Raw genomic sequence first — 12563 nt, forward strand, 5'->3', positions numbered from 1 at the left:
TCGCGCCGTCTGAGCAAGGCTTCATCACCGCCAGGATGTGCCGACCTCCCCTCGGTGTCCGATGCAGGCCGTGGGAAGCTGTTGGAGCGTATTCAGTGCTTCATTCAGCCCTGCAGCATCCCAGGGGCCCTCCTGAAGGGAGGAGGCCAAGGAGGTGGGGAAAGCTCCAGATCTCCTCGTCACTCCGGTAGCCGAAAGTGTGGGCTACGGAGAGTTGAATACGTGCAACTCCCCTCTGTCATCGAGCCAGGAACCGCACAGGTTCACAGCTGAGGTGTCCCTCAAGTGCGAAGCCAGTTGCCCATGAAAAGATGTCTGTCTTGGGAAACCTGCATCCCCTTCACTAGGCCTTGTGGTGTCACTTTGGGGATGTAGCAATGCTGCTCCCGCTCCCCTCTGCTCTTTGGCCTCCAGGACCCCATATGTTCTTACAGGCACCATACTTGGTGAGAACGGGATGCCCAGATCAAGAGTGCGTGAGTTCCCCTTCGGTTCACAACCATGACTTTGAGTGCTTCTTCATTGACATTTTTAATAGGACTTCTGTGGGCTTTTTAAGTGTTTTTCAAATTATTCTGCATGTATGCTGTGATCTGGCTTGTAATTAAAATGGTGTATAATGGCAAAGATTTCTGTTCTACATAGGTTTTACAAGCCTTCCAAATGCAGAGAAGAATACAGACTGCCCTTGCTGTGCTGGTACTAATTGCAGCCCCCTGACAAGAATGTAAATGCAGTTCCTTAGCACATTCTTATCTCAGCATGTGTGGGATTTACATATATAACTCCGATTAATGCTAATGGCAGCTGTATACATAATTCTTTTTAGATAGGGCTGACATTATATTTTTATCTGAACCTGATGCAACTGGAACCAGCCATCTTATATAAGTAGAAAGATCTGTAGTTTCTTACCAGAAGCTTTCTTAACATTTTGGTTCATTTAAAATGTATGGAGGAAATGCAAGTAGCAATTGCAAGAAGCAATACCAAACTTTGTATTGTGATATTGGCGTGGAAAGTTCGTAACATTCATATAAAAAGTGTTACGTTATCCAGAGGATTATCCATTAATCTGATCTTGTTTCCCTTAAAGGTTCTTTTTGTTGCCTTTTTTTAAAATTTCATTAAATCAGAAATCAGATTGGTGATTCCTGATTAACTTGTTAATTTAGAACCCAACAGCTTTTAACATCTAGACATGTTTAAAGCTTTATTTGGAGTACTACTACTTAGAAATTAGAAAATACAGTATCTTTTTCATTTAGAGCTATAGCCTATCATCATTATGACTCTCTGACAAATGAGTCATGTTGTGCATTATGGTGCTCCTGAAGCTGTGAGCACCCTGAAAGGATATCATGATTGATATCTTCACCTCTAACTAGGAGAAGTTTGCTACCACTGGTTAGCAAAGTCCCTCAACCTTCTATTAGTAATATCTGAAGTTTTGTGTCTCTTCTTGTTTCTAAAGCTTTTTCTTGGTTTTTTTTTTTGTTTTTTTTTTTTTTAAGTTTGTGTCTGGATGGCAAGTGGCAGCTTCTCCTTTCAGATATGATGAGACCCTGCTGTGGCTACACTCAGCTTGTCACCTCAAGGTTGAATTACAGTAATGCCTACTTTCAGGGTAGAGGTTTGGGGCTTACCGTAAGCTGATATGAATTGTCATAAATCTGTTGAGTTGAGAATTTACATAATCTGAATCTGTCTTAGCCCTCCCTCTCATTAATTTTTCCATGTTTACATTTATTCTGCACAAGTGAACAAGTGCAACTCACATTGTACCAAGTTGAAAACAGGTATTTTTAAGCAGGACTGTATTTAGATTGTAGACGAGATCCTTAAGTTTTCCTCCCCCTCTCTGCCGTGCTGCAGTAGTTGTTGTTAGACAAGACTGTTGAATGACTGCCCCATTAATTTAAAAGAAGCTAAGGGATGTCTGTGGTGGGGACCATCTTCTAAAGAAGTTGTTATTTTTTAAGGCTCATTAGAGACAGAGTTTGAGGATACACTAACTGTTTTAAAGGTTGTCTCTCTTTTCATAGGATCTTAGTCTTATCATTTTTTTTCTTATGTTTTGTCTAAGGTTGGATTTTTTATCATTCAGCTGGATAGTTAAAACTATTGTTTAAGGTTTGTTGTGTATACATTAGAAGACCGTTCTGACGAGTACAGCTTATATGCTGAAGTAAATGTCAAAACCATAGAGACAGAGATAACAGAAGAATAAGATGTTGACGGCTCATTTATAATGTTGAGGAAAAGAGTTCAGTATCAGTATATCATTGTGGAGAACGCACCGTGCTGCTGTAGTGTAAATCCTTTACAGTGGAGGAATAAAGGTTTTATATTTGTATATCACTGACTGCAAGAGAAATGGATCTGTTCTCCTTTCCTGAGAAATTTGAAGTTTTAGGTAGTGTGTGAAAAATGTAAATGTTACTCGGAGATTAAGTAGCAAGAAGTGATACATAAACTTGCATTGCTGCACAGAAATAACATTTTGTAAACATAATCTTGAATATAAAAAGCTGAGAGACAGTGAAAGCAAACTTTACATTGGTAGGTATTTGTTATCAGAAAAAAATTATCTGAGTAGGTGGGACTGGCAGTGTAGACTTGTAAAAACAGTCATAGTGACTTTCTTTTTGCATTTGGAAGACTTGAAAAAGACCTATTTCTTATTTAATGAATAATTTCCAAAGGAGCTTCACTAAGTTTCTCTAGGGAACAGTTACTGTATCTCAGTATCCTTATAAACAAACATTCAAATTGCATGCCATTAGGTATAAAATATATAATCCAGATTTGAATCCCAGATGGAGATGAGAACCTTTTGCTTTTGTACATTCTGTGAAACCCATTCTGCAACCTCAGAGTACCATTAAAAAATGGAAGGAACCCAATCACAGTGATTAAAACCCCAGTACCTCATTAAAATACTGTACCTGGTTGACTCATCTTTGTGCTGGCTGTCTAAGCCTGACCTTGAAGTGTGATGGGGAAAAAATCATGTGGGAAGGCGTATGTTAGCCAGAAGGAACAAGGAAATGAGTTAACTGAATATTGTTTAATGAAAATTTTTCTTAACTCTTTTCAGGGAAGACCTATAATTTGCATAGAACCTAGACACTGCGCTTGCCAGAGCATTCAGTAGGCTAATTTAACATCATGGGCTGGTTTATAAGAAAAATACTGGGTTTTTTTCCTTTTTACAGAATCATCTTAAGGTTTAAACATGAATGCTGTTCACACTGGATTTTATGATAAATTTTTTATAAATGTCTTGTTTTTCTGGTTTAGTTAGTGAAAGCAAAAATGTTGGCAAATTTCACATTTCAACTAAAAAGTAGTAAAGATTTCAAGGAGTGAGTTTCCTGTTAATTGGGCATTTCCACACCTGTCATTGTATTAGAGATGTAACTTTAGGCTTTGTGTTCAGGTCTGAATGCCAGTGTGTCCACGGAAGTAGAATTTGGAGTATGCACAGTTACATGTGGTAAGTAGCAAAGCAGATGAATAAAACATATTGTCATTTAGTTTTGGAAAAAAAAAAGTGCTAACTGTAGCAATTTAGCAGTTGTAATTTGCTTGCCCTCGTTCACCTCTCATTGATTTCAATTGCCAATAACTATAATTAACAAAAACAATCAGGCTGATTGTCATTAGGAGTTTAGGTCAGATCTGTTGTTTTATTAATTTCACAGCCTGCAAGCTCTTATTTTAAACCAGTTCCCTATGTTTATTGGCACATGAGCTGCCTTCCCCAAAGTAACAATTTTCGCTATTTGTGAACATCTGTGAGATGTTCAGAAGATGAAAGATCTTCTGATGCTTCTCACAGATGTCTTCCCACATACAATATTGCCAAAAAATTGCTTGCCTGCGGTAGCCTGTTCTGTATTCCACATTGATACAATTTCTAAATTGTGCAATGGAGAGGAGAGGTATCATTCTGGAGTAGGAAGGGAGAAAGGAAATATGAGATGAGCCTTAAGAAGATATCTCTGTGTTTACGGTGGTGATAGAAACTGCTGTGAGGTGGTAATTATATTGCTAAGGAAGCAGTCTTGAATCAGAAATGCTATTAATTTTTTTCTGAAAAAATTCAGCTTCTTACCACGAAAAAAAAAAAAGTTTTTGCCCCCATTAGTCTGACGTTTTCTAGAGTATGCCTTTTCATTTTTTCCAGTCACGTTTTCGTATTTCGAATGATAGAACTTCCTTGATTCCCTTCTAGTTCCAATCTTAGGACATTATGGTTTTAGGAGATTTTGGTTTTTTCTACATACTTTAATATTTCTATTTCTTAACTTCTTCATTTCAAATCAGCTTTTACATTCTGTATACTGATGCCATGTATATATCCCCATATAATCTCACTTGCTCTGATGCACATATCTTTTGGATACTAAGAAACTGCTCCTTAAGTCCCATCCCTCTAGCAGATGTCTTGAATGTTCCTTGTTTTCAGGGAATTTCACTAAATTTTGTCTCAGTTTTATCTTTGATCCCTCAGAGTTCATATAGTGGTGGGTTGACCTTGGCTGACTGCCAGGTGCCCACCAAGCCACTCTATCACTCCCCTCCTCAGCGGGACAGGGGGAGAAAATAAGATGCAAAACTCATAGGTCAAGATAAAGGCAGTTTAATAAAGAAGAGCAAAGGCCATGTACAGAAGCAGAGCAAACAAGCCAAAAAATTTATTGTCTACTTCCCATCAGCACGTGATGTCCAGCCACTTCCTGGGAAGTAGGGCACCAGTATGCGTAGTGGTTGCTTTGGAATACAAATAATGCTTTAATAACAAATATCACCCCCCCCCCCTTCTCCTTCCTTTTAGCTTTTATTGCTGACCATGACATCATATGGTATGGAATCTTTTGGTATGGTAAGGAATCAAATATCCCTTTGGTCAGTTTGGGTCAGCTGTCCCAGCTGTGTCCCCTTCTAGCCTCTTGCCCACCCCCGGCCCAATGGCCTTTGGGGTGTGTGGGGTGTGAAGAGACAACCTTGATGCTGTGGGAGCACTGCTCAGCAGTAAGCCAAAACATCAGTGTGTTATCAACACCCTTCTAGCTACAAGTACAAAGCACAACAGCACTGTAAGGGCTGCTATGGGGAAAATTCCTTCCTAGCCAGACCCAATACAAAATGTTTAATCCCTTTAATACTGAAAATTACTTAGTTTTACTGAAGAATCGGGAAAGGGAAGCTCTAACAAAAAAGAAAAAGGTATCATCTCATATCTGGCATCATTTCATATCTGGAATTCAGATCATGTTTCTAGCCCAGGCTGGTCAATGCATGGCATTTTTGTCTGTTGAGAGGCTGGAAAGTGGCTTCTTGTTTCTTCCAGTAAAGCTGTAAGTTCCTTCTCTCCTTCATATTCCTTCGTATTCCCTTGATTTATCTATCACTTCACTAGGCCTTTATATTTCTTGCTTTCTGAAATGACTCTGTTTTGTTTATTTTTTTCCCAATAATGCTGTGGCTCAGATCCATTGCTCCTCTATTCATAGTCCAGGCTTACAGAGGCATTAAAGCATAATTAAAGCATATGTTAATGATGACTTGTCATACCTGCCTCAAATTTGCCTTAGTCTCTTTGTGGTTGAATTGTTTTGGCAACTCTTACCTCTAAATTTCTCTCATAACTGCTGGTTTTGTACTGCTAAATATTGGGTTCTTTGTGGATCATCTGTCCTTACGTCCCTCCCTCCGCCAGTCTGATAATTTACATTTCTCTAGGGAGAATTTCATTTGGGTAATTTATTTTTACTGCATTGTGGCCAGTTTTCTGTTAGGTTAACTCATATGACTTGTTGACGTTAAGACTTCATTTGTTAGAGCATCTCAGTAGATTAATTTCATCAGCACTGGCAGCTACTAAAAAGAGGTGGGGAAAGGAAACAGGAATGAAAGAAAATGCTGTCCAAAAGGAAGAGGCAGAAGAGTACCAAAAGAACTTGCAGATCCAATTAAAAGAGCTTTTTTTCATCAAGCCTTTGAGTGTGGTATACTTCCCAAATTTTAATATTCCCGTAGTTAAGACATGGTGAGATTTTTCCTGATGAATGTGACTACATTTAGCCCAGCACCCAGATTTTATCAAGCCAGCCTTTTGGGTTTTCATAAGTTTCCTGTCTTTTTTGTTAGCTAAAAAAACTACATGGCACTGAAGAAAGAGGAATACCTTTAATAAAAGTGTCAGTTCACTGCCATTTACACCTCTGTCTCTGCATCCATGAGGTGAGACATTCTCTGGAGTGGAGAACAATCCTCGTTTTGTGTCATTTTCAGTAAGTGGTGTTGTCTCTCTCTGTCACTTGAAGTATTGTTTCACCAGTTACACGACATCTCTGAAACATTCTGAAATCCATTGGTTTATTTAATACACATTTAAGGAAGACAGATACATCATGAATGCAATATTAAAACCAATTTCCTATTTATTACTCTACTGCAAAGCGGGGTTTAAGTCTTCTCTTCCCATGCCTATTAGTAAACAAAATGCTTCTGGAAAAATGGCAAAACCTTCAGTGTTTTCTGGGCCTAAACATATTATTCCTGCCTCCCCCACAAGCGATGTCATTCCAATGAACTGTGTACACACTGTTTGGCAAAAACAATTATAGCACTTGTTTTGAATTTGTTCACAATTGTTAAAATGAGGATGTTCCCATTGAAATCCTGATAGTGAGACTGAACATTTGTTTTGCTTCCTTGAACATTGTACAGGAATTTTCATTAACTTTACATATTTGTGATAGGCTATCTCCTATTCTTTGTCTTCAGTAGGACCTTCCAACTTGCAGATGGAGTCCTGGTGGTCAACACTTGATTTCACCTCTTTCTCACGAGGAGCCCTATGTTACTGACCACTAGCCTCCCTGCTTGTGGGCTTCGTTTTGGGGAATGTTAGTGGTATTCTTGTATCACTTATTGTTGGTCACTGTTAGGTAACTTAAGACCCCTCAATCATAGTGCCAGGAGGTTTTTAGTGCCTTCAGTTTCTGTTGACCTTGGTGGGAGTTGAAGACAGACAGTCACAAGAGTGGAGGCAGACTGAGTTGGCAGTCTGTACAAGATTCTCTGTGCCATCTGATTTGAGCATTTAAAGGCCAGGAGCATAAATGATTTTATGTTTAAAGTGAATTAACTGTTTTGTAGAACATATACTAGTTTCATTTCCAATTCTTTTTCTGTAAAAAAAGTTTTGAATTAATTTTGAACTCTTTTTCTGGCAGATGATGATTCTAAGAATCTGGCTCCCTATGGTGCAGAGTCTGACAGAAGTAGATGTTGTCTTGAAATCTTAGATACCAATATGAAATAGTTTTAGCAGGCACTCTGAGAAGATCTGTTTTGCCTGGTATTTGGTAGATACATCATATTAACATCCAGGATAAAGAAAGAGAAAGCAAAAACAGAGTATGAAGGAAATGAAGAAATGCAGAGTGAAAGATTTTTTTTTTTTTCCTTAAAAGGGATTGGCATTCGAGAAGTTCTGTTAACCAGTGGATGCCCTGGGTGGAGGAAGGCCGGGGGCCAGTAGACTGTGGATGTAAGTGGAACACTGTGATATAGTAATCTAGAGCAAGTGAGTTGATTCAAAGGAAACAGCCTTGATCTCTGTGAGCGTGGTGGAAGTGGAATGAAGTGATTGCATTCCACCCTCCAATCACCCTGCTAAGCAATCCAGTAATGTTTCAGATCTCATTTCTGTACTGATGTGTGCTTGATTTCGAGTCCTGTAAAACACTGTTTTCCTGCTATGTGCTTCATTCCAGACATTAGACCACGCAAAACGTATTTGAAATAATTTTAAGGGAAAGGATAATTTCCAAGTAACATTTTGTGGTTTGAAGAATTATGAATTTTGTGATCTATATAGAGATGTTTATGTTTAAGTTGCTGATATACCTATTAAAAATTCCTCCTGTAGGGGGAATACCAATCTCTGAGGGCGTTGCCTGCGTGAAGATGTCTTGTATTTATATACCTCCTGAAAATCGATTTAAATATGTATGGAAGATACTAATTCCAAACAAGGTGAGTAATTGAACTCCACTTTGTGCAGAAATATCGCATGCTGCATGTATTTACCCTGTGCTCCATCTGAGTTGTACAGACTTCTAGGCAGATTATTTCCTTTGCCATCATAATACAAATAAGCCCTGATTTCTCACTGATGAGTCGGTAATACAATGACTTACATGGCTTTGTTCAAGTAGGAGGTGCTGAAGAGATGGGAGGAATTTTCCCATCAGGGACCAAGAGATCCTGACAGGTTGAAAGCTGTTGGAGTAGAATAGGCACTTTTCTGTCCATCTGACACAACACAACTTGTCTTTTCAGATCTATTTGAAAAAATGCAACCTCCTTTTTTTCTTTTCTTTTTTATATGGCTAGACAGCACACATTCTTCCCAATGATTCAGCTATTATGGAAGTTTGCAGAGATACCCATTCCGTTACCTTCCAGTGTGAAACTCAAGAAAATGGAAATATAATTGCCTCTGTAAAATACACGGTCTACGCAACAACTGGTGAGCTCATATTGACACTTACAGTCTTCTAGTGGTACAGCCTTGTGTTTTTTATGTAGTAGTCAATCTTCGTAAGATTGCATGTCACCAGTAGTATATAGGCAGGAGCTTGTGCGCTGTGGTAATGACTGTCATGAAATGCAGACCAGTAAAAGAGACATATAAAAGGAAGTGACAGAATAAGAATGAAGAGGTTCCTTGTGGTAGGAATGAATATTTTCTTTATCCTTTGTAAAAATTCAAGCTAAAATAAGGAAGTTTTCCTATTACCTGGTTATTTTTTTACTGTACCCACGTTGGTTAACATAGACTTTTTTCTGTCTCATTAGCCTCATAGCACCAGCAGCACAGGTTCTGCAGTTAAGTCTCCTTTCCAGTTCAATACTGAAGCCAGAAAACAACCTTTTGGAGTTTTTCTTTTAGTGGCCATCTGGAATTTGCTTACACACAATGGATTTAGCGAAGTTTAATATTAAAAAGAATACATCATAAAGCAGTTCCCCAGGACTATCTTTCTCACCTCCTCTGCTAATGGGATTTTTGCTGACTTCATCAGGAAAGGTAGCAGTGTGCTGATTTTCTCAAACCATAAGAACAGCCATGCAGAAACTCGATCTTTTCTAATCAGAGAAAGGGTGAAAGTGCTCATAGGAGGCTAAAGTTTTTAATGAAATAATGTAGATTCAGGTCTTATGCAAAATTATGGTAGACTACACGTGAAGAAATCCTTGGAGATACCCCTCTCCATGTTTCTCCCCTCCACGTTGTTTACCTAGGGAAAACTGTCTGGCCTGGGAACCCTGCTTTTTCCTCTTCTCTCTTCAGTAAGATCGGCTGTTTCCTGTATCTCTATTGATGTCCTTTCTGCCATTGCACAGTAACGTGCAATTTGTTTATTCATTTCCTAAATCCATCTGGCAGTCACAAAACACCCAAAGCTTTTTTTTTCCCCCCTTCTTCCACTATTCATTCTCTACATTCCTTTTTGTACAGAGGAAGCTTCGTTTTTGAGACCTGAATTAGCAGAGCACATAATCTTTTTAGGCTTAAGCATGCAAATGGTCCCATTGACTTGAGTCAATGAGTCATCAATAGGACGACTCACTCACTTGTATTTAACCTGTGACTGAGTAGTCTTGGTGAAAAGTGGTCAGATGAAACCCACCCAACAGACATATCCACTGAGAACTTCTTACAAGAACTGAGACTTAATGGTTCAGGAAATATTTATGACTATACAGAAATTTGAAGGCAACAAACTCTAAGGCTTATTAAGTAGCTTAAAAGGAGTGGGTGGTTGTGCTTAGTGCCAGATCAGCATCCTTTGGCTTTGTACAGAGGTGTTTCTAAGTTTTGCTTCCATGGGAGTGACATTATTTGGACTTTAGAAATTGTTAAATGTTAATTAGGTACATAGAAGAAGTTACCAGCTGAAGTTTCAGTTGAGAACGTAGCATGACTTTCATCATACAGATTTAGTTTTTCTCTCCATGGATAGTTAGCCGTCCAGCCGGATCAGAAGACTGCATTTATGTTTCCAACAGGATCAGGAAGAAATGAGAAAGATCCTTCTGACAGCATCAGTGAATGCAGCAAGACTCCCTGTGTTTGAATGTAGATTTTCTTAGCTGCTGCCTTGTGTTTTGCAGACTGCTGTGCTCTCTGAGAGCATGTCTTGCTGTGTTGTTCAGACTCTGGAAAGGGGTAATGTTTCTGCTCATGGTACAATGCTGCCTTTCCCAGTTCCTCATTAAATGACTTCTTGAAATGAGGATTGGGGAATTTGAGACTTAGGTTTATCATCTCTGTCAAGCAAGATGGTTTTTCTACCTAGTCCAGAAAATTTTTTCAGTTGAGTGAATATCTTTTTCTTTGCCATTCATCTGTCTGTCTCCAAGCTGAAATGTAAAGAAGGGCAAAATTGCAAAATCGGTATCAGAAATAGGACAAAAATCTCCTTTTTCAGGTAATCTACAGGACTGAACCTTATTTTTTCCAGCATCCAAAACTGGCCACTGAGATTTCTAGTCCGTGTCAGTTGGGCAGGTGTGGTGGGCTGACACTGGCTGGCTGCCAGCCTCCACCCAGAGGGAGTAGGTTGGAGCTGGCTGGAACCATCCGTGTCCAGCACCAGGCAGTCCCCGCAGCCCCTCAGTGCCTGTGCACCGGTGCACCTGGTACAACGGGCCAAACTGTCTGTGGGGAGAGGGTCTCATATCGTTCCGGGGAGGTGTATTGGAACCAGCTGAAAGGGCAAATCAGTTTTAGTCAGGAAAAGAGCAGGTCTTCCCTATTGCTTCCTAAATTACCTTTTTTTTTTAAATCCAGCTGAGGCAATTCTGACCCCACTTGCAGTCCTGTGTCCAGGTCTGGAGCCCTCATCACAGGAGAGACATGGACTTGTTAGAGTGAGTCCAGAGGAGGGACACGAAAATGATCAGAGGGATGGAACACCTCTCCGCTGAGGACAGGCTGAGACACTTGGCATTATTCACCTGGAGAAAAGAAGGCTCCAGGGAGACCTTATTGCAGCCTTCCAGTACTTACAGGGAGCTTCTAAGAAAGATGGGGACAGACTTTTTAGCAGACCCCATTGTGATAGGACAAGGGGTAATGGTTTTAAAACGAAAGAGGGTAGATTTAGACTAGATTTAAGGAAGAAATTTTTCTGAACGAGGGTAGTGAAACACTGTCACAGGTTGCCCAGAGAGGTAGTAAATGCCCCATCCCTGGAAACATTCCAGGTCAGGTTTGATGGGGCTCTGAGCAACCTGATCTAGTTGAAGATGTCCCTGTTCATTGCAGGGGGGGTTGGACTAGATGAGCTTTAAGGTCCCTTCCAACGCAGACTATTCTATGATTCTATGATCTCTGTGCCTCACTCAAGTAAATAAGCTTAAGTTTGTATATTTTGTCTTTCTCATGACCTAGATCACTTCTCTCACTATTTCACAGAGATACATTTCTTCATGCCAGAGCTACATGTTGGGGCAGGAGAAGTGGAAATGGCTGGCCTTTCTTCTTGGCACTTTCCTAGAGAGAAAGCCTTGAAGTCATCAACAGAGTTAAAATTATCAATGCAGCCAATATGGGCAAATGTGTTTGCTTTTGTCTCATCCTTCCTCGTCTTTCTAGCACTCTGATGTTTTACCCATGTGAGCAGCAGTGGCCAGATTCAGCAACACCAATTCATATGCAAGCTTGGCCCCAAAGCCACCACTTGAAAATACATAACGTGACACTTTCTGCTTCAGATTTTGAGGCGTGTGAGGTGGGAGGAAGAGAAGACGTGTTGCAATAGGGCAGGTAAAGCCTCACAGGAATTTGTGTGCATTTGCCATGTGGCAAAACTTTGTGTGAGTTAATTTTAAATCTATGCACAGAGAACTTCCATGTGTTCTTTACTAGTGATCGCTTCTCAGTGACCTTTTGGTGAACAATGACCTTTTTGCATTTATGAGTGGTGTTCAGTAATTTGGCTCTTCCTTTTGTTTTCAGAACTGTTCAGACCTATGGGTTCTCTTTGTCTTTTGTAGCAAGAGAAACATGATGAAAAAAAAAAAAGTATTTTATCTTCATCAAAGAGTGTTGGGATCCCTGCAAGGAAAATCCCATCTTTTAATAACTGACATCTCTGTTGCTCTTACTGTATCTGCCCTGAAACACTGAAGAATGTTGTTTCACACTCCTGCCCATTGTGGTGTTTGGTGTTTTGTGAAGACTTTGGACCTGGAAGGCAGTTTATTCATATTTACTAATAATACTCCTGCGAGGAGGGAGGACTCTGCAGTGGAGGAATGCGAGAGCAGCGAACCATCCTCATTAGGATGCTATGTGAAGGGTGTCAGCCTGCTGAAATCACAGCTGTGCTCCAACCTCCACACTTCCCATGAGCGAGAGAGTGAGTTGCGGGGCGTGTCTAGTGGCACTTCTGTGGGGAAGATGGAGGCAATAGCGTTTCTGTGTCTCAGAGGCCATTCTAGCCCCCATCTCTCTTCAGTTCATTTCCTGC

General features: G+C 40.0%; 1 protein-coding gene across 1 annotated transcript in view; it reads left to right on the forward strand.

The window, feature by feature from the left end:
• Positions 1-3442: 3442 nt before the first annotated feature.
• SPACA1 (sperm acrosome associated 1) overlaps positions 3443-12563 on the forward strand; it is a gene marked incomplete at its 5' end in the record, with an annotated part of 13289 nt that continues 4168 nt past the window's right edge. The window contains 5 exon segments of the mRNA XM_010284027.1: positions 3443-3499; positions 7491-7532; positions 7535-7567; positions 7949-8055; positions 8416-8551. Coding sequence (XP_010282329.1) covers positions 3443-3499; positions 7491-7532; positions 7535-7567; positions 7949-8055; positions 8416-8551 — 375 coding nt within the window.

The sequence above is a fragment of the Phaethon lepturus genome, unplaced genomic scaffold (assembly GCF_000687285.1).
Source record: "Phaethon lepturus isolate BGI_N335 unplaced genomic scaffold, ASM68728v1 scaffold10003, whole genome shotgun sequence".
In the NCBI taxonomy this organism is placed as follows: domain Eukaryota; kingdom Metazoa; phylum Chordata; class Aves; order Phaethontiformes; family Phaethontidae; genus Phaethon; species Phaethon lepturus.